Here is a 19924-nt window from a genome sequence, read left to right as displayed (position 1 = left end):
TGTGTGTGTGTGTGTGTGTGTGTGTGTGTGTGTGTGTGTGTGTGTGTATAGGTGTGTACATATGGGTGCAGGTGCCCAGGGAGGTCAGAGATGTCAAAGTCCCCTGGAGCTGGACTTACTGACAATTGTGAGCTGCCTGACAAGGAACATCCCTCAGGTATAGTATGTGGTTTTAACCACTATTCCATGTCTCCACTAACATTCAGTGGGATTTCACACTGAAGGTTAAGGGAGCTCTAAGTTTGGCATAAAAGTAACTAAATAACTTCCATAAGTAAAGCTGCATAGAGTGAATTTAACTCTGTATAAGACTTATGACATGAATATACAATGAAATAACAATTTTCTGTCTTTCTTTTCCTAACCCACAAGATGGGCTTTTTGATGAAGCTTACCTAATGTGTGCTCTTACAGATATCTGTAGGAAGGAAAAGCTTTGTAACATTCTCTAAATTTGTCTTCTAATTCTTTATGCCAGTAAACAACTTACAGTACAGACCTGGAATAAACCTTCCCCAGCTTTACCAAGCCCTACTGTGTCTGGAGGTGAGCTGGCAAAAGAAAGCAAAAGGGCCGTAATAATGCTGTCCCAACTTTTACTGAAAACTTTCTAATGGAAGGTTTAATTTTACCTAAAAACATTCAATTTACCTAAATGACACAGCTATTAAGCCAGTAACTCAAAGCATGCAAACACTGGAAGCTGAGTCCAAAGATAAAGTCATGCTGCCCTCTAATGGCTCGGGGTAAATAGTTGTACCTGAACTATTCCCGGAAGGTGGTAAATAGAAATGCCATATTAAACGCCAGAGAAAAGCTCGCAAGGTTGGCTCTGACTGCTCTCTCCGTGTCAAGGTTCTTTTTTATGGCGGACTTCCAACCACATTTGCCCATGAGCGCTTAACTCAATACAAAAGTAAACAACATGGCTGTGTGTGTTGTGGCAGCTTCTCCAACTCATCTGTCCAAGTAAATGTTTGGCAACAGCACTCAAACTCAAATGTTCACGCTACATCAAGACTTCAGAAAGTCGCATACGTTCTTTCCCATGTTGTATATGTACAGTATGCGTTGTGCGGGCGCACACGTATTTGCAGATGTGCATGTGTGTGGAAGGAGGCCAAGGCCATCTGGGCTGACGGTGGGTGTCTTTGCGGATCCTTCTCCACCTCAGTAATTGAGGTAGGGTGTCTCCTCGAGCCCCAAGCTGGAATCCACCTGTCTCTCCACCTTGCCAGCTCTGGGTTACATACACCCACCAAGCCTGGCTGAAACTTCTGTAGTGGGGATCCAGCTCCTCATGCACACCAAAAAAGCCTTTTACCAACTGACAAACCAGGGTCATCAAACCTCCTGAGAAGACCCAGAAGCAAACACTTTTAGCTCTGCACGGGGTGACTTGGAAGATACTTCTCCAACAGTGCAACAGAGCTGAGAAGCACAGAGGCAGATGCCTAGACCAGGGGGCGTGGCTGTGGGCCACGATGTCTGATGAACGGGAACAGCCATCTAAATTTCTCTGATAACTAATAATTTTGAACATGTTTCCTTGTTCTTATCAGTCATTCCTGTCTTTTCCTTCAAGACAATCTAATCCAGTATTTGTCCGTTTTTGCCAATTTCCTGTCATAGAGTTCAACATTTCTTTATACATTCTGGACACAAGTTATGGTTCAAAACACATATTGCAAATGATCCTCTTTTTTTCTTAGAGAGTATAGTATGTGCTCTTTACGCTCTTTTTTAGTAGGAGCAATTACGTTACAGCTTTCAATGCACAGGTTATGTACATATTTCGTTAGTTTTACGTCTAAATAAATATGTTTTACATGCTTATAACTGCCTTTTTGCTCATGACTACTAAATAGAGCTACCATTGAGGGTTTTGGTGTCCTGCTCTTATATCCTCTGACCTTACTGAACTCCCTCATTCTAGTAGCTCTTGGTTTTCATGTCTTAGAACTTTCTACACACAGAATCAGTGTTTACGTATAAAAACAGCTTTCTTCTTTTTCCCTAATATTTCTCCCCTCTTATTTCTTATTGTATGTTCAAGAGTTCACGTGTAAAAGAAATTGAAGTGATTAACAGCATACATCACCATCTTGGAACTGATCACACAAAGAATGTATCTCGTCAATCGTACTTTTCAATCTGTGGGTCATGACCCCTTTGGGGGTCAAAGGACCCTTTCATAGAAGCCACCTCAAGACCATCAGAAAACACAGATATTTACATTATGATTCATAACAGTAGCAAAATTATAGATATGAAGTACCAAGTTTATGGGGTACTTATGTTGGGGGTCACCACAACATAAGGAACTGTAAAAAAGTGTCATATCATCAGGAAGGTTGAGACCCACTGCTCTAGTCTATTGGCATAAAGCACAATGGCAGCTAGAGAAGGTGTAGAGAAGCCCCTACCTTCTATTCCCAGTCTGCTACATCTGTACCATGAATAAGTGCTGCCTTCGCAAATGCTTTTTCGTCATCTAATGAAATGCTCATATAGTTTTCCTCCATTTAATTAATACGGCTGATTATTCTTATTACTATACTAAACTAATCTTGTTTTCCTGGAACGAGCTTCACTTAATTGTGGTATATTGCATTAAATTTTAGCTAAATTTACCTTGCTAATATTTCTTAAAGACCTTTTTAATATCTTTGGCCATATAGGTTATTAAAGTCATTCTTCTTCATTCTTGCTTTGGCAATGATTCTCTTCCCTGGCTTACCAGTATTTTTCCATATTTTAATGGGTCTCGGTTATTTAGATTTATTTCTCCTCACTAAGAGTTGAACACTGCAGACCTACATAAAGACGCGAGAAAAATGTTTCTAAACGCACTTTTCAGTTTCCTCTCACTTCTAGATACATCCTATTAGGTGCGGTCCTTACAAAGAAACATGACTTTTATAGTGGTCATGAGTGTTATGTGTAGGACATGCTATATAAAGGGGATGTGTTCCCCAAACCAAGGGCTGCCGCACAGCAAGTGCAGTCATCCTTAACCATTAGAGCACTTCCTGCTTTCCAGGTATTCTAAAAGTGCTTATAACATTTATCCAAAGAGTTGAAAGCTGCTTACTTGAATTTTTCTATAAGATTAAATCATAAGAAACCAACATATCCATAAGTCAAAACTGTTGGAACGCTGGTAGTTTCATATAGTTCGACCTTTCATTCATAAGTCAGCCACTGGCCTTGGAATTGTGACTAAAGAGAACGCTAGTCTCCACTATTAGTAGTACACAAGCGCCACCTAGTGGCTGAGACCACAACTGCTCTGCTCTACAGACATCTATGTCACTTAGGAAGCACAGCAAGGATGAGCTTTTTTAAAAAAAATAAATAAATTCGGGCAAAGAAAAAACACAAGAGCAAGAAAAGAGAAATAAAAACAATCAAAAGTCAAGCCCTGTATCCAACTTCCTGAAGCCTGCCCAACAAATGTCCCAGTTACATAGGGCAAACATTCGATCCTCATTCAGTGTGAGTTGTGGCCCTTTCAAAATCTGTGACAGAGGAGCAAGGGGGCTGAAAGGCCATCTGCCAAACAATAATACCTGTTCATGTATAAACAGACAATACGATCAACTATTGACAGGACATCTAATTTAAGTCATTCTATTCTTTCCACATAATCTATTGATAAAAAGATGGCAATAGAGCCAGGTAGATTGATCAGCAAGTAAAGGTGCCTCCTGCCAACCAAGCCTGATTTCAAACATCACATGATAAAAGGAAGAAGGCACTGACTCCCGTTGTTGTCGTCCTTTGACCTCCACACATGCATGATGGCATAACTGTACTACACACACACACACACACACACGAGAGAGAGAGAGAGAGAGAGAGAGAGAGAGAGAGAGAGAGAGAATGTCTGTGCTGCTCTTTAACCTTCCCTTAGGTGTACAGTCTTTTGACACTACAATAGGACGTTTTTATCTACAAACATGTTGAGCCAAATTCATCACTCTCCCAGGACACACACACATGTGGGGTGGAGGCTGGGCATCCCTACTCACAGTTTGTCACTTATGTGTTAAATGCTTTCTAGTTGTAGCATAGCAATTAGGGCCTCAGACAAGCAAAAGCACAACACGAGACACAGCCACTGCCAAGCATCTTGGGTGTTTACAGGAGATAGGCGTTCCAGAACCCAGCCTGAATCACAGAGTAGTACAGGAGTAAACAGATGAAATAACATTCTGCTCACGCCTCTAGACTCAAGTGGAGAAAATTCATGAGCAAAGAACAAAGAAAACCATAGTATGGCCAACAGCTAATCATTATTAATGTTACCTTAAGTAGTAACTGAGAAAAGTTTTCAAATGTGCCCCTAAAGGATCTGTTTCTTGGACTTAACCACAGTCCCTGATTTAAGCAGCTACCAGTTAGTCCAGCATCTGCCAACACTGCGCTGCCTCTCATTTTGTGCTCCCCACCTCCCAGAGCAGCTTCCAGCTTTAGTTGTCCTCGGCAAATTAAGGTCACCTGTGAAGTCAGTTTTCAGAGCGTATTGAGCAATGATGCCTTTTTGAGGAGGCGTTCCAGCTGAAAATGGCTTGGCAGCTTGGGCTCTCAGCTATGATCTTATCTTTGTTGTAAGCAGAAAACCATGAAGACTGCAGACATCTGAAGGAAAGGATTCCGGACACAAGGAGCCCTTCAGAGAATATGTAGGTACGGTTTCTGGGCCCCCTGGCATACACAAATCAGATCCCAGAATTAAAGAGGAAGGGAGAATGCTAACATCTAGAAAAGAAAGTAAAGGAAACCATGTCACATGACCCTTGCCCCTCCTGGCACCTTCTCTCCTGGTGCCTCTGCTACAGCACTCTGCTAGTCAAGGCAGCCACAAGCCAGGCATCTGCCTCCCTGCTTCCATTCACATGGTCGTGTGTTTGTCCCTGTCTCTCCAACCCATCCCCAGCCCGCTTCTTTAGATCTTTGTCAAGTGGCACCTCCTCAGGGACTAGACCCCTCTTTCTGACTGCCAAGCACCAGGATTATCGTGATAATTTAGCTTTGGTGCCAGGCTGCTTCATTTGAAAATAAAAAATTCACTAATCAAAATCTTAGTAAATAACCAAAGATATCAAAATACCAAAAAAAAAAAAAGTTAAAACAAGACGATCATGAACCTACTCATTACATTACAATAAAAAGAAAATGTCTTAGTCTGGCCACTATGGAAACATGCACAGAAGTTCTTCTAAAGATAAAAACACAATTGTCAATACCACTCCTGCATATATACCCAAAGAAATGTAAGTCAACAAAGCACACTCCTGCATATCCGTGTTTACTGCTCCATTATGCACAATAACCAAGATACTGAACCAGCCTGATGAGGAAACGAGGTGTGTATACACAATGGAGTTTTATGTGTCTATAAAAAAGAACACATTTACATCTCTCACAGGAAAATGGAAGGAACAGGAGATCATCGTGCTATACAAAATAAGCTAGAATTGGAAACACATAGGCCGTGTTTACACTCACATGCAGAATCTGTCATCTCTTTGGCCATAAACATAGGCAGGGTGCTTTTTGGGAAAAGAAATGAGGTCAGTAGGAGGTGCAAGAGGGATAAGAAAGAGTAGTGATTAAATTAAATTATATACAGCTATAAAAATATCACAATGAAATCTGCTATTTTGTACAATTAGCATACACTATTAAAATAGTATATAAAAAAGGGAAAAATATAAGCGTCACATGCCTATAATCTTGGCATGTAGAAAGCCACCCTAGACTACATGCAGAATACAAGGTCAAATTATATAATATTGCAGAACTGTCTCAACCTTCTCCCCAAATTTAGATAAATAAAAAACTGGGGAAATTACAAATGAAATATATTACCCGTATAAAATGGACTGAGTGTTCCTTGCTCATCTCTACTGTACTGAAGCAGACGAGCTCTAAGTATATAAGGGAACCACAGACTAAAGAAAGATCAACAGATACCTATCGTGAAAAAGAGGGTGGAGACAGAGCAATTATACTGCACACTGAGCTGAAAGCCAGGAAGCCTGCGTGGGATGTTGCAGTAAGAAACAGAGATACTGAGAGAAGGCCAGGCCTAGAGTGAGGAAAATGACAGGGAAGCAGAAGAGCTGAGAGTTTAAACCAAGTAGGGAAGGGCGATGGGAAGCACTCGGAAGTATCGTCCAAGTAGGGACTGAGTTAGAAACCATCCCATACAGGCCGCCTTCAGGAGGGTGAGGAGTCCACACAGAGCAGAATCAAAGGACAGCAGGGAACCTTCCATGCAGAAGTATTTCCTTCCTAGTATAAAATAAGATACACGAGAGGGGCGAGCAAGGGGAACCTCAAACACCCTGAACAGTCAATCCTGTAAAAGCTAATCAGAATTGGAAGAGGACTGTTTTAAGTGGAAACCATTCATTTTCTACTAGCAAACAAGACGCTACAAAGTAAGTTACATATAGACTAAGTAATCATATTCTCTACACATATGAATCAGACTATCAGTGAATATGTAAAACCCTAACAAAGCTTTAGCAAATGCCTGATCACATATCAAAATTAATTTCTTATGCACAATAATGAATTTGTAGGTCAGGTGGTGGTGGTGGCTCAGGCCTTTAACTTTAGCACTCAGGAGGCAGAGGCAGGTAGATCTCTGTGAATTCAAGAACAGCTTGATCTAGGAGAGCCCAACTACACAGAGAAACCATGTCTCAAAAAAGCAAAATGAAAGAAAGAAAAAGGAAGGAAGGAAGGAAGAAAGGAAGGAAGGAAGGAACGAAGGAAGGAAGGAAGGAGAAAATTTCTTTTTTGAATATCAGCATCAAAAGCTAATAAAACTATAGCAATACAAAATTAAAAGACAAACTATAGGAAGAAAAACTACAAAGTAGACTGAATGTTAATAATGTTAAACAAACATTTGAAAACTATTCAGGAAATGCAATAAAAATAAACAAGTTAAAACAGACAACTAAAAAGATAACTGGTGAACATCTGACAACAGTCCTGTTTGGCAGCAGTCAACACCACAGAAGCTTTAAATTTCATCTTTTAACTATCAAGCAGAGCAATGTATTTCAAATGCAGAACTGTAAAAACAGAAACCATGTTCTCATATGCTATAAAAAATTTAAAGCAAACCTTTTTTTTCATATTTTAGCCCTCTTTACTTGGCTTTCACTTATGTCTTAGACATTTCAAACATGAAGAAAAGTACACAGAATATTAAAAAAATGCTCACTGCAACAATCCAAAAATATTTATATTTACAGAATGATTTTAGAACATTTCTTTAAAAAATGAAAACTGCCAAATCCAAATAAAATTCCTTTCTAGATATTTTTTTCTTCAGAGGTAACAATTAAAATTAGTAAATATCTTTGTGACCTGGCTTTTAATAAAAAAATTAGAACAAACTTTTTATGAAGCTAAGTAATGTATTATTTTTAATTGTAATACTCCTATGATAATCTACATTCAGAAAATGAATAGAAATATAAACAATATTTGTACATAAATGTAACAAAGATTTCATAATGCTGTTTACCTGCAGTGTTTATCTATAATCCAAGGGAGGAGGGTAGAAAAGAGCTTTGATGATCAACATGAGATATACAATTATAAAATATACCTTGGCCATATGAGGCATCCTATAGCCAGCAAAAAATGTTTGTCAAAAACTAATAATATAATAAATGGTCACTATATATATATATATATATAAATGGGTGGGAAAAAAAGCACCATACTACACCCACAGATTAAGCACATTAGGATACAGCCATACTGCTCAGCAATTAAAAAAGACAAAATCTAGATAAAAGCAGTATTAATGAATCTCAAAACAAAGATTTTGAGTGCTGAGCCCATTTATATGACACAACTGATCTGTGACAACAGAACGAAGGTTACTTCTGGGAAAAGGGTATGTCATGAGCGTGGAAATCTAAGGAACCCCTCTGGGATGACAAATTTCTGTGTTCTGATCTGAGTGGTGTTAAAAGCCAGTGAAGAGGACAGATGATACCTACATAAGGTCATCAAGAATACAATAAAGGTCTGTGTATTCATTGTACATATAAGTATTGCAGAACAACTCCATTTCAGCTAAATACATTAACACACAAAGAATGATTTAATGTAAGCCAAAACATTTACAGTGGTCAGTTATAGAATGGCAGGACACTTGTATTTCTTTACCTTTTGGCATTTCCACACTCCCTATAATGGGTCTTGCATAACTTTTACAATAGGCTTTATGGTGTTTTGAATAAAGATGGTCCCTATCGGCTCACAGGCACTATTAGGAGGTGTGTCTTTGTTGGAGTAGGTGTGGTGGTGTTGGACATGCCACTGTCTCTTCCTGCTGCCTGTGGACCAACATGTAGACCTCTCAGCCACCTCTCCAGCGCCAGGCCTGCCTGCACACTGCCGTGCTTCCCACCACGAGGATAACGGACTCAACCTCTGAGCTGGGAGCTGTTTTCCTTAATAACAGTCGCCATGGTCGTGGCGTCTCTTCATGCCGAAAGAAACCGTAACTGAAACAGGGGCCTCATTTTTATTTTGAAATTTCTACCATGCTTACACAGTTACACTTGAACTATCACAACTGTGCTATGTGCAACAAAGATTTAGTGAATCCTTTTCTCCAAGAAAGCTGCTATAAATCACAAACACTCAAGGCCATTAATGTCGTCAAACAAATCGGGACAGACTCAGTTGAGTGAGGTGGGGGAGTGAGCAAGTCACATGGCAAACCAGCACTGTCAGCTGTGCAGACTTGAAGGGGCCCTGCTGCTGCTGCACAACCCTGAGGCCGGCATGGATGGGTAAGGCAGGTTTCTGAAGTTAGGGGGCTTTGTTTTCGTTCTGCTTTTAACTTCCAACACGCTTGGTGAGTTTGGTTTCTCTAAATCCCCCCGGATTCCAAGGGCAATTGTGTTCACAATGAAAATAGTCTTAGAAGGTCAGAAGCTTCTACCACACACATAAAATAGTCAGAACAAACCAAAGAAGACATACAAACCTCTGGTTGTACATGCCCCGGAAGTTGTAATTGGCTCTATAATTTGGGAATGGCTTTGGATCTAACGGCCTGTAGATGGCAGGCTCTCCCCTTTTCATGGCCAGCCCATTCAGCTCCACAGTAGGGGTTATACTACCTGTTTAAAAAAAATAGTAAAGGCACACAAGTGAAACATTTCCACGATAAATCGTACAAGAGACTTCATTTAGTAACCACTGAAGAAGAGTAGAAGGCCCAGCTACATAATTCTCTAATTAAGTATAAACAAAGTTAAAAGAAATAGTTTATGATGGAATCCCTTGTAAGTTTCAGCATTTTCTGTACATTTAAATGAAAAATTCAACTGTGTAGTCATATTATTTAAAACAAAATAAATACAAGATTTTAGGTAACTAGTTTGTATATCATTTTTATAAATACTTATCCCAGAAAATGTGTATTTAATCACTAAAAATATCACCTGTTAATATTTTTTATTTATTCTTTGTTAATCAAGCAAATGAACATTAGCAATAATGTAGGGCTGGACTCACAATAATGTAATGCTTGGACTTATCTGATAAAAAACACATTGCTTTCTCTATACTCAATGAAACATAGTAAATATAAGTGAGAATCTATGGGTGATACTTTCAAAACCTAAAATGTCATCTATTCCCAGGAAATACTAAAAAATCAAACCGTAACAACAACAAAAACAGAAATGGGACAGCTTGCTTTTACTTTGTTTGCTTGTTTGCTTTTTAACTTAACAAAGCCAGTTTGTATTCTACCCTACCTTTCATCTAAGAAAATGTAATATAAATATTTATTTGCTTTTTTAAGGATAAAGGCAAAGCTTAAAAAAATTTTTTTTACATAATTACAGAAAAATTCCCATCAAAATGGGGGGAAGAAACCAGTTAAATACAAAGAAAACTGAATCTGTGAACTGAGTTGGTGATTTAACCAGAAAAAAATAATTTACTTTTTAAAATTACTTTTCAAATTAGTCACTATATCTGTTACATTATTTATCCTGTGTGTAGGTGAGTGAGTGGTGGGTGAGAGCCATGGCACCACACAGGGATCAGAGGACAACACACACAGTCTGGTTATCTCCTTCCTCCGGGTGGATCCCAAGAATTTAACTTGAGTTGTCAGGGTTGGTGAAAAGTGCCTTTTACCCACCGTACCATCTCACAGGCCCAGATGTGTTTAAACATTTTAATTGATGCAAAATTATACTTACTTATGGGTATCTTGTGATATTCTGATATTGTTCTTAGCTCTATTAAAGGGACACTCTAATTATCAGTGCTAAATATAAAAAAATTCAAGTATAACTAAGTACACAGTTATACATAATAAAGCAAGTGAAAGAGAAAAGGCCACTACTAGTTTTTTTTTAATTAAAAAATTTTTATTGACTCTGATTTTCACATCACACACCACACAATTCCGCTCATTCCCCATCCCTTCATATTCACCCTTGCAACCTCCCCCTCAAAAGAAAAGAGAAGAAGAAACCTCATTGTGGGAGCTGCAGTGTGACCCACAAGTATACCCTTTTGTCCACATATCTTTACTTGCAAATGTTGACTGACATCAGTCACGTCATTGTCTGGCTGAGTCCTTTGGCTTTTATTGACTTCTACACTAGCAATAGTAGAGCCTCACTGGGACTCCTCTTTGATATCCTGTTGTTGCCCTGTGTCATGGAGATCCCACAGCTTTGGATCTGCAGAACTGGCCCCTTCATGTGCTCCAGCAGTTCAAAGATGGGGTGGACAAGTCAGAGCCCTGTATCTGGGCCTGGTAGAAGCTGAGTTGGTTAGCCTGCCAGCTCTCCCATGCCTGTGCCACCAGGACCAGCTCTTCCACTTTGCCCAGGTGAGGGGCAGGGACAGCTCTCCTGCTCTCATGTGCTCAGCAGCTTTCCCACCACCCCTGCTATCAGGGTCAGCTCAACTGTGCTGCCCAGGGGATGTGCAAGGAGGGCTCTCCTGAATACTCAGCTGGTGAAGGGTGGGGACAGCTCTTCCACACTTACTTTATCAAAGGCAGGTCTCTGGCATCCACGCCACCAGAGCCAGCTCTCCCATGCTGCCTAGGTGAGGGGGAGGAACGTTCAACCACTCCTGAACGTGGTGGTTGTTGAGGGGCAGGCCCAGCTCTCTCGCTGCAGGTGAGGAGTGGTGCCAGCTCGGCACAGTGCTTGGACATACATGGCCTCAGACAGCAGCCCAGACCAGTGACATCTCCATGTCCCTTAGTGGTCACACAGACCCCAGCTGCAGCAGGACCGTGGACCCAAGCATGGCTCTCAGCAGCAGCCCAGGCCAAGACTTCACCATGGCCTCAGCTCTGTGGCAGCGCAGGCCACTCAGATCGGTATATACCCTGGCAGCAGCAGAACCTTCAGACACTCACATGGTCTTAGGTGGCAGCCCAGACCAATGACATCTACATGACCTTTAGTGCTTCCTCAAGGCCACAGACATCAGCACAGACCTCAGATATTTCAGAACCACAAAACCCAATATGGCCCTTGGCAGCAGCCTGAGCACAGACCTCAGCATGGCCCCAGGTGCTTGTGCAGGCTCCTCAGATCTACCTGTTCCTCACTGCCATTGCGTCTCCAAGTTCCACTTTTCTACATAGCGCACAAACCGCTGAGCTTGCTTTGTCTCCCATCTTTCCACCATATACTCCCTCATTCCCTTCTCTCCATCATAGATGTACTTCAACATAGTGGTGCCAGGTGCTTGGGCATTTCTCTTCTGTCGCCTGGGGCCACAGGGGCCAAGCGGCTATAGGGGCAGGTGCTTCCCACTACTAGTTTTTAAGGAATAACAAGCTGTTTCCTACAGCTTTAGAGACAGTTGGAAAAGCTGTTTCCTACAGCTTTAGAGACAGTTAGAATAAAGCTGTTTCCTACAGCTTTAGAGACAGTTAGAATAAAGCTGTTTCCTACAGCTCTAGAGACAGTTAGAAAAGTTCTGAATATATTCACCCAACAATTACTTGCTGGAAGATGAACTGATTAACTGACCAACCAAGGCTCCTTGCAGAAATGACTGGCACACAGCCAGGACAAGGAAAGTACAAGATGGACTAGGAGCTCCTTTTTATACTGGAAAGCCAGAAGTACCCAAAGAATGAGAAAATACCAGCAGCTAAGAGTCAACTGAAGGAGACACTGGTAAAACCTGAGATAAGTTTAGGATCAAAATACATAAGAAGGCAGGTATGTTGGCACACATCTGCACTCTTAACTACTCCAGGAGTGGAGAAGAAGAGGGGGAAAAGCACCTGAGCCCAGTTTTGTGCCAGCCCAGCAACACAGTAAGACCCGTTTCTTTAAAAACAATCACAGCAATAAAATCCCTGTGTAGCCAGGTGGTAGAAAACATGTTTAGCATGTGTGGGGCCCTGGGTCCAATACCAGGCACAAAAAGCAGATGAAGTCATAGGTTTTAATACAAGGGTCTACAATGACAAAAATGAACAAGGAAATGAGGAAAGAGAAATTAAAAGGAATGTAGAATTCAAAATAAACCACTCTACCAAACTTAAGGGTTATCACAGATTCAGACCAGAATTAACAATGGATGCTAAATTCAGTAGACAAATGAAATTTTCATGAGGAACAGGATATTTACATATATTTCTATATAGTCTCAAAATATCACTTCAAATGCTAATTTACTTACTATTTATAAATACAATTGCTGACTAGCTTCATAGTAGAGAAATGTAGCAGGCACGCCTTTCACCAGGCGGCCAAAGTCATCATTACCGAGAGAGATCAGTAGTTATAAGTACTGAGTCCAGTTTTACTTTGGAGACATCCATGTTAAAAATGTAAAAAGCATGAGGAAACACCAGACACATTCTACCAAGGAACACTATATAAAATATGTGGTACCCACACTTACCACAAAGGCCAAGGTCCTAAAAGATGGGAAGACTAGATGTGCCAGATGAAAACAGAGGTGAGGAGGAAGGCAAGTACCCTAAGCACATGATGTCAGTTACACTAGATCTTTAAAAGACAGTAGTGAAAATATGAGCAGTCTGTGGGGTAAAAAACACTCCTGTCTTACTTTTGATGAGAGACAGCCTATGCACTCAGAAAATACACGTGGAGTCAGGTGCTGTGGATCCCATTTGAGATAGCAGTTACTGTCTATTCATGCAACGGAATGTTACACAGTCATGAAACAGTAACACTTTAAACACAACACGAATGAATCTCACAAATACCAATGTAAAAAGAAGCTATCAGCAAAGAGTAAGTGTGATTCCAACAAGCAGTCAACTCATGAGACACTCAGGATGGTGTTTCCTACAGCTAATCCACCAGACAAGGAGGTTCCTAAGGCAATGGCAGATCCTGAGGTAGTATCACACAGAATACCTTTATCCAGCTCTGTGCACATGTCCGCATGTATTTTTTTTTTTTTTTGGTCTGCACATATTTAAAAGTTTGGGCAAATATTCTTTTCCTTTCTCCAGCTTACTCCAACACTCCACAATGGAAAGGCATGCCCCCTGCGCTCTGAGATTTTTGTTGTCTTGCTTGGAGTCTTACTGAGGTACTCCATGTTATAAAGCCTTGTCCTTTAGGGAACCGCTGACTCACAGCCATCTGCCCTATACTAGAGCACTGAAGAGCTCCTTCTCTTCCATACCAAGGTCCACTCCCTAAGCCCTTGTAGGGTGGCACACACATTATTCAATACACAGCAGGCTTTTTAAAATCTGTTTGCTCAAAACTATGGTGGCTGGGCACTGGTGGCATGCACCTTTAATTCCAGCACTCGGAAGGCTGAGGCAGGCAGATCTCTGAGTTCGAGGCCAGCCTGGTCTACAGAGCTCAAGACAGCCACAGTTGCACTGAGAAACCTCTCTCAAAACAAACAAACAAAACAAATGGCGCTGACTGCCTAGCTGATCACCTTGCTTTCTTCTTTTTCACCTTGCTTTCTTATTTTCCACATCCAATATACATGTCAAATGCAATACGCTAAAAGGCTCTTTTAAACCACCACAGACATAAATGCCCTACAAGCTGGTGTTTGCACCCACTCCCACCTCCCATCTTTACTCTTCCTCCTCAGTACTTGCCCACAGTAACTAAAGTCATCCCCACACATACAAACTGTTTTTACTAAACCCATTAACCAGATCCTCACTCCTGAGCCCTTCTCTGTAATAGTATTCCTTCAGTCTAGAATGTTCTCTCCTTTTCCCTGCACCTAGCTACTCTTCATCCATGGTCCACATCTTACTTCAGTCAATATGATCATTACTTTTAGTAGGAATATCTGCTATTATTTACTTGGCACTTAATGTCTACCTTTAAATTATGTATTTCTGTATACTAGTACTATCAGATCCTCTTACATATGTAACAACATGCTGATCTATTATACACAATCACAGCGTTTTTACAAATCACCAAAGTAGGTCATCTTTACCAACCTCAACCTGAACAGGTTAGACTTCTTCGCAGTTGTAGCAACATGTAGATTTACACAAATTTCCTCAATGAATGTTGCAATGAGCTAACAGAGGCAAAGGGTCTATTAAAGAAAAGCTATGATATCTGGGAAAGATCCTTGAACAGGGGCAAAGGGTCTACTATAAGAAAATCATGAAGTCGGGAGAAAGTCTTGAAATAGGAGACTATCTACCAAGCACAGACAGTCAGGAAGGAAGTGCCTCTGTGACCTGACTATGAGAACAAGCCCGGGCTAATTAAATAGAGCAGAGTCACCATTAGCTGGTGAGCGGGCCCCACTTGATTATGAAAAGGCCTAAAACACTACCAGCACTAATTTTAAGGTAAGAATTTATATTGGTAGGTTAACAAATGAATGAATAAATAGACACATGGCTGAAATGAACTTGTATGAACTTTATTAAGTTGATGTCATCAATTAATGCACTATGACTAAAACAGGTTTGCCTCTTCCCAAAAGATAACTGGACATGTCATGTTGTTGGTAGTGAGACAATCAAACAGCTTACAAAACTGCTATTAGAATCTCAAACTCAGAACTGTCATTGATTTAAGAACATGGATGGCTTTACAGATTTGGGGGGGTTCCTAATCCACTTCATATGAATGTTCTAAATTACCAGCTGTTTTTCAATTTTTACACAAACAAGCAAAATATTTAATGAAATGCCTTTATATTTTGTCTTAAACTAAAAAGAAGTAACTTAATTATTAAAATTCATTACATACACTTCTAACAAGAGAGAAACAATTTCTTCACTTCAGCAGAAACATATTTCCTGCACTTACATCCACATGTGCTTTTGCCAACATTCAAAAAGATGGATTTTACAGCATCTACTAGATGAACTTTAAAAACAACTGTAATTCTCTTATTTGCTGCTATCTTCACTGCCATGTGTGTGCATGCACGTGTGTGTGTATGCACATACTATTAATTTTGTGCCCGTATGACTCTCCTGCTATACAAATGTAACACACAAGGAAGAGTAACACATCAGTTCACAACAGAAAGGAAACAAATCAACACCATACCTGGGTTATTATTGACATTACTTTTGGGTGGTTTCTGAACTGGTTTGGGAAGTGTAGATTCAGTCAAAGCTTTATTTGCAACAGCCTGTTGGGCCTTCTTTATACTGCTTCCTTCGGATTCCCATGTCTGCTCGCCAAGACTCAGCTGCACCGAGAACATCTTGGAAAAATCAGACAGACAGAGAAAACATCAATTTTTTTCAGGTACCCAAACTGGTGGTCTAAGAACAAGCGCACACACACATTCTCTCTCTCTCTCTCTCTCTCTCTCTCTCTCTCTCTCTCTCTCCATAGAACCAAAATCAGAGCAGAAGTATATTAGAGATTGTTGGTAACAATAACAACAACAAAAATCATATTCTATACCTAGTGAAAGGATGTCAGATTATACCAAACTATCTGATCTCATCCAAAGATGTAACAGCAGCTCTCTATATATAAATTGACAAGACCAACACAAAGCTCTTTCCAAAATAGAACCACATTGTGAATGCCATTCAAACAGTCCTTAGAAAGTAGTAAGTACAACAAATAAGAAAAACTAAAGAGAAGTGAAAAAGGCCATGACGCCCTAACACTCTCATAAACCTGGTGTCTTGAATGTAATCAATGACTCGGGTGTCCTATTAACACTCAATTCCCACAATGTACATTAAACCAGCATGAAATCTATCCAGGCTAGCTTCATAAACATTTCTCAAATCTTCCTCATCTTTGTGACAAGGACCGTGCACTGGACCCACCCACTCATCATGCTTCACTTAGACTCACTGTTTCACCTAAACTCACTGCTGCTAAAACAACCTGTGATGGTTTGAATGAAAATGACCTCCATGGACTCAGTGAATAACTGGTCCCCAGCTGGTGGAACTGTTTGGGAAAGATTAGGAGATTGATTGTGCTACAAAAACTATGTCACTGGGAACAGTCTCTGAGGTTTCCAAAGTGTCTCTGCCTTCAGTTTCTGGTTTGAGATGTGAGTTCTCAGCTGCTGCTCCGGCTTCTTGCAGCCTGCTAACTCTACACCACCACCATGGACTATTGTCTCTCTGGAATCATAAGCCCAAAATAAGCTCTTCTTGATTGTGATATTGATCATAGCATTGACTGTAGTACTCCATCATAGCAATAGAAAAGTAACTAATACACTACCTTTCTGCCAGGAGATCTGTTACACACGTATATCCCAGCACTCAGATAGCTAACACAGGAGGATGTACAGTTCAAGTCCAGCCAGAGGGACACAGTGAAACACTACCTCAAAATAGAAAAGTGAGGTGGCAAGGGGAATGGCTTACTCTGTAAAGGATTTTCCATGCAAGTGTAAGCACATGAGTCAGATCCCCAGGAGCCACATAAAGGGCTAGGTGTGGTGGCTCATGCCTGACAGACACAGGGCTGCTGGCCAGTGACTTCCAGGTGCAGAGAGAAAACATGTCTCAAAAAGTAAAGTGGATAGAGAAAGACGATAGAGAAAGATAACCAGTGTGAGCCTCTGCTCTCTACATGACACACATATACACACATACACACACACAGATGCATGCACAACACACAATTTCTAAAAATAAGTTTAAAAGGAAATAAAAAGGAAACTCTCTAAAATTAAAAAGCTAAGCCCCTCCTCCTAGTCAACCTTCAACTGTCTCCACTTTAGCATGACAAACATTCTGCATGTTCACGTATATGTTCACATGTATCTTCTCCTTCTGCAACTGACATTCCACCCATATTATATTTCCATTGCGCACAAAATCTTTTTATCTTAAAATGTTCATATCAAGTTACACAAAAAAAACACAGACCACTTACTACTTTGTACTACTAATTGAAAACTATTTATTAATCATAAAATGTATCTCTGCAGCAATGTGATCTCTTAGAAAAAATATTTTTTCCCCAAAATGTATTTTATTTATACGGGTGTTTTACAGATGCCTGCAGAGGTCAGAAGACAGTGTTAGATCCTTTTAAAGTAAAGATAGCTAACGTGTGTGAGCCACCGGGGGGCTAGGAACTGAACCCGGGTCCTCTGCAAGAACAGCAAATGCTCTTAACCACTGAGCCATCTCTCCAGCCCTGGAAAATAGCCTAAGTTATTAAAGTTACTGGGATTAATATCAATACCTCCCAACAGCACATGCCTCAGGGAAAACTCACTGAGAAACACAAGTTAACAGCATTCTATGCCTGGCCAAAATATTTTAACCTGCACCCACTCCTGCAAGAAAGAACCAAGTCTTAATTATAGGACATGCAATAAGACAACTAGCTGAGATTTCAAAAAGGTCAATTTCACTTACAAAAATGCAAGGACGTTATTACATATTAAAAGGCATATTAAAAGGGACATAAAGGGACATAAGAAATGTGATCCTTAGTTAGATTCATGTTAGAAATTTTAAAAGAAAAAGCATTTACAGAACAATTGAAGACATTTGCCCATGGACTGTGCTATAGCTTAAATGTATCCCCAACAGTTTATGTGCCAAGAATTTAATGCCCAAAGCAGCAGTGTGGAAATCAAGGCCTTAAAGAGGATCATGTCATAAGAGTCTAGACTGTCTCACAGAAACACTACCTCTGCCAGAGTAGTCCTTACGGAGAGTGGACTTGTAATAAGAGTAACTTATCTCCTGCTGCTCTTTGCATTCTCTTGTCCACCTGGCTCTAAACACAGAGTGATGGAAAAGAAGGTTCTCAATACACAGTCTCTTGATCTGTTTATCACCCAGTCTCTGACTTTCAGTTACAGTAGCTGAGCAAGCAGACCAATAAAGACTGTATTAAATAGATTAAATCACGGCAGCATTGCAGCTATACATAAAAGGTTACTTAAGCTTAAAAGACGGATGCACGTAACTGTTCAAGTATGCAAGGTTATAACTCAACTTTACTTTCAAACTCTCTAAGGAAAAAGCAAAGGTATATTCACATGGAGCAAGAAATAAAGTAATACGACACACATGAGGGTCACCCTACTGCTCTTTGTGGTATTCTGTAGCTTCTATGTTTAAAAATAGAGATTGAAAACACAGTCATTGAAAATGCACAAACCTTTAATCCCAGCACTGGGAGGAAGAGGTAAGCAGTCTCTGTAAACTTGAGGCTAGCCTGGTCTACAAACTGAGTTCCAGGACAGCCAGGGCTACATAGTGAGACCCCGTTTAAGATAGATAGATAGATAGATAGATAGATAGATAGATAGATAGATAGATAGATAGATAGATAGATAAATGTGTGTACATATTTGCTTAAAGTGATTATCTTTCTTTCATTATGATTCAATTTAATGTTTGTGAGGCTGGAGAGATGTTTCAAACAGTTAGGCTATCTCCTCTTGCCTCCTGCAGAGAACTCAGGTTTGGTACCCAGCAACCACGTGGCAGCTTTCAACTGTTTCTAACTCCACTTCCAGCAGATCTGACATTCTCTTCTGACCTCTGAGGGCACAAAGCATATGTACACAGTTTACTTTCATTGATGTAGGCCAAACACTGATGCGCATAAATTAAAAATAAATCTTGCCGGGTGGTGGCGGCAGCTGCGCATGCCTTTAACCCCAGCACTTGAGAAGCAGAGGCAGGCAGATTTCTGATTTCTTCAAGACCAGCCTGGTATACAGAGTGAGTTCCAGGACAACCAGGACTACATACAGAAACCCTGTCTTGAAAAACAAAAGTAAGTAATTAATTAACTAAATCTGTATTTAAAATTTATACTTAAAACATTATCTTTATTACTTTCAGCCTGATTTTAAAATAAGATTCATCAATGATTTGCTTCTTTTCCAAATTTTGATATGTAACAAAAAATGGTGTCATGAAAGTAAGTTTATGTACCACATGTATGTCATATGTATTATATATTTACATATGATATTCAGATACGTGTCTCAAAGGCTTAGAAACAGAGGTGCACAGGTGAATATCAGACCCTGAAATTCTGTCTCCAACATGAACTCTCCTAAACTACACCCATAAGCATTCAACGACCCACTGGGCATCTCCACAAACTGAAGAGGAGTCAAACAAAACATCTTTTCCATTCTATCCCCCTCACCATTTCATACTCTAGAATGTCCCTTCCATTATTCTCCCAGTAATTCCAGTTCAAAAACTAAGTAGCTTCTTTATCTTTCCTTATATATCCAGCTACTCAAGAATAAATCTACCAAGTCAGTGGTATCCATGGAAATAAAAGAACAGAGACTTTGAAAAGCACATACAAAAATATAATTACTACGGACTGGATATTCATGTTCCCTCCTCTCATTCGTATATTGAAACCCTTATACTGGACAAAATAGTACCAGGGAGGATTCTGGGAGATAGATAAAGCCA

General features: G+C 40.1%; 1 protein-coding gene across 5 annotated transcripts in view; it reads right to left on the bottom strand.

Annotated features, from left to right (window-relative positions):
• The window catches only part of Stau2 (staufen double-stranded RNA binding protein 2), a 241352-nt gene that overhangs the window by 168406 nt on the left and 53022 nt on the right, over window positions 1-19924 (bottom strand). For all 5 annotated transcript variants that reach the window (XM_055603173.1, XM_055603170.1, XM_055603172.1 and 2 more), the window contains 2 exons: window positions 15582-15741; window positions 9038-9173 (listed from right to left, as the gene is read on the bottom strand). In XM_055603173.1, the coding sequence (XP_055459148.1) occupies window positions 9038-9173; window positions 15582-15741 (296 nt within the window). The remainder of the gene's footprint in view (window positions 1-9037; window positions 9174-15581; window positions 15742-19924) is intronic.

Source organism: Psammomys obesus, unplaced genomic scaffold (assembly GCF_907164565.1).
Source record: "Psammomys obesus unplaced genomic scaffold, mPsaObe1.curated_primary_1811, whole genome shotgun sequence".
NCBI lineage: Eukaryota > Metazoa > Chordata > Mammalia > Rodentia > Muridae > Psammomys > Psammomys obesus.
The sequence above is the reverse complement of the archived record's forward strand: the minus strand, read 5'-3'. Positions and strand labels throughout refer to the sequence as shown.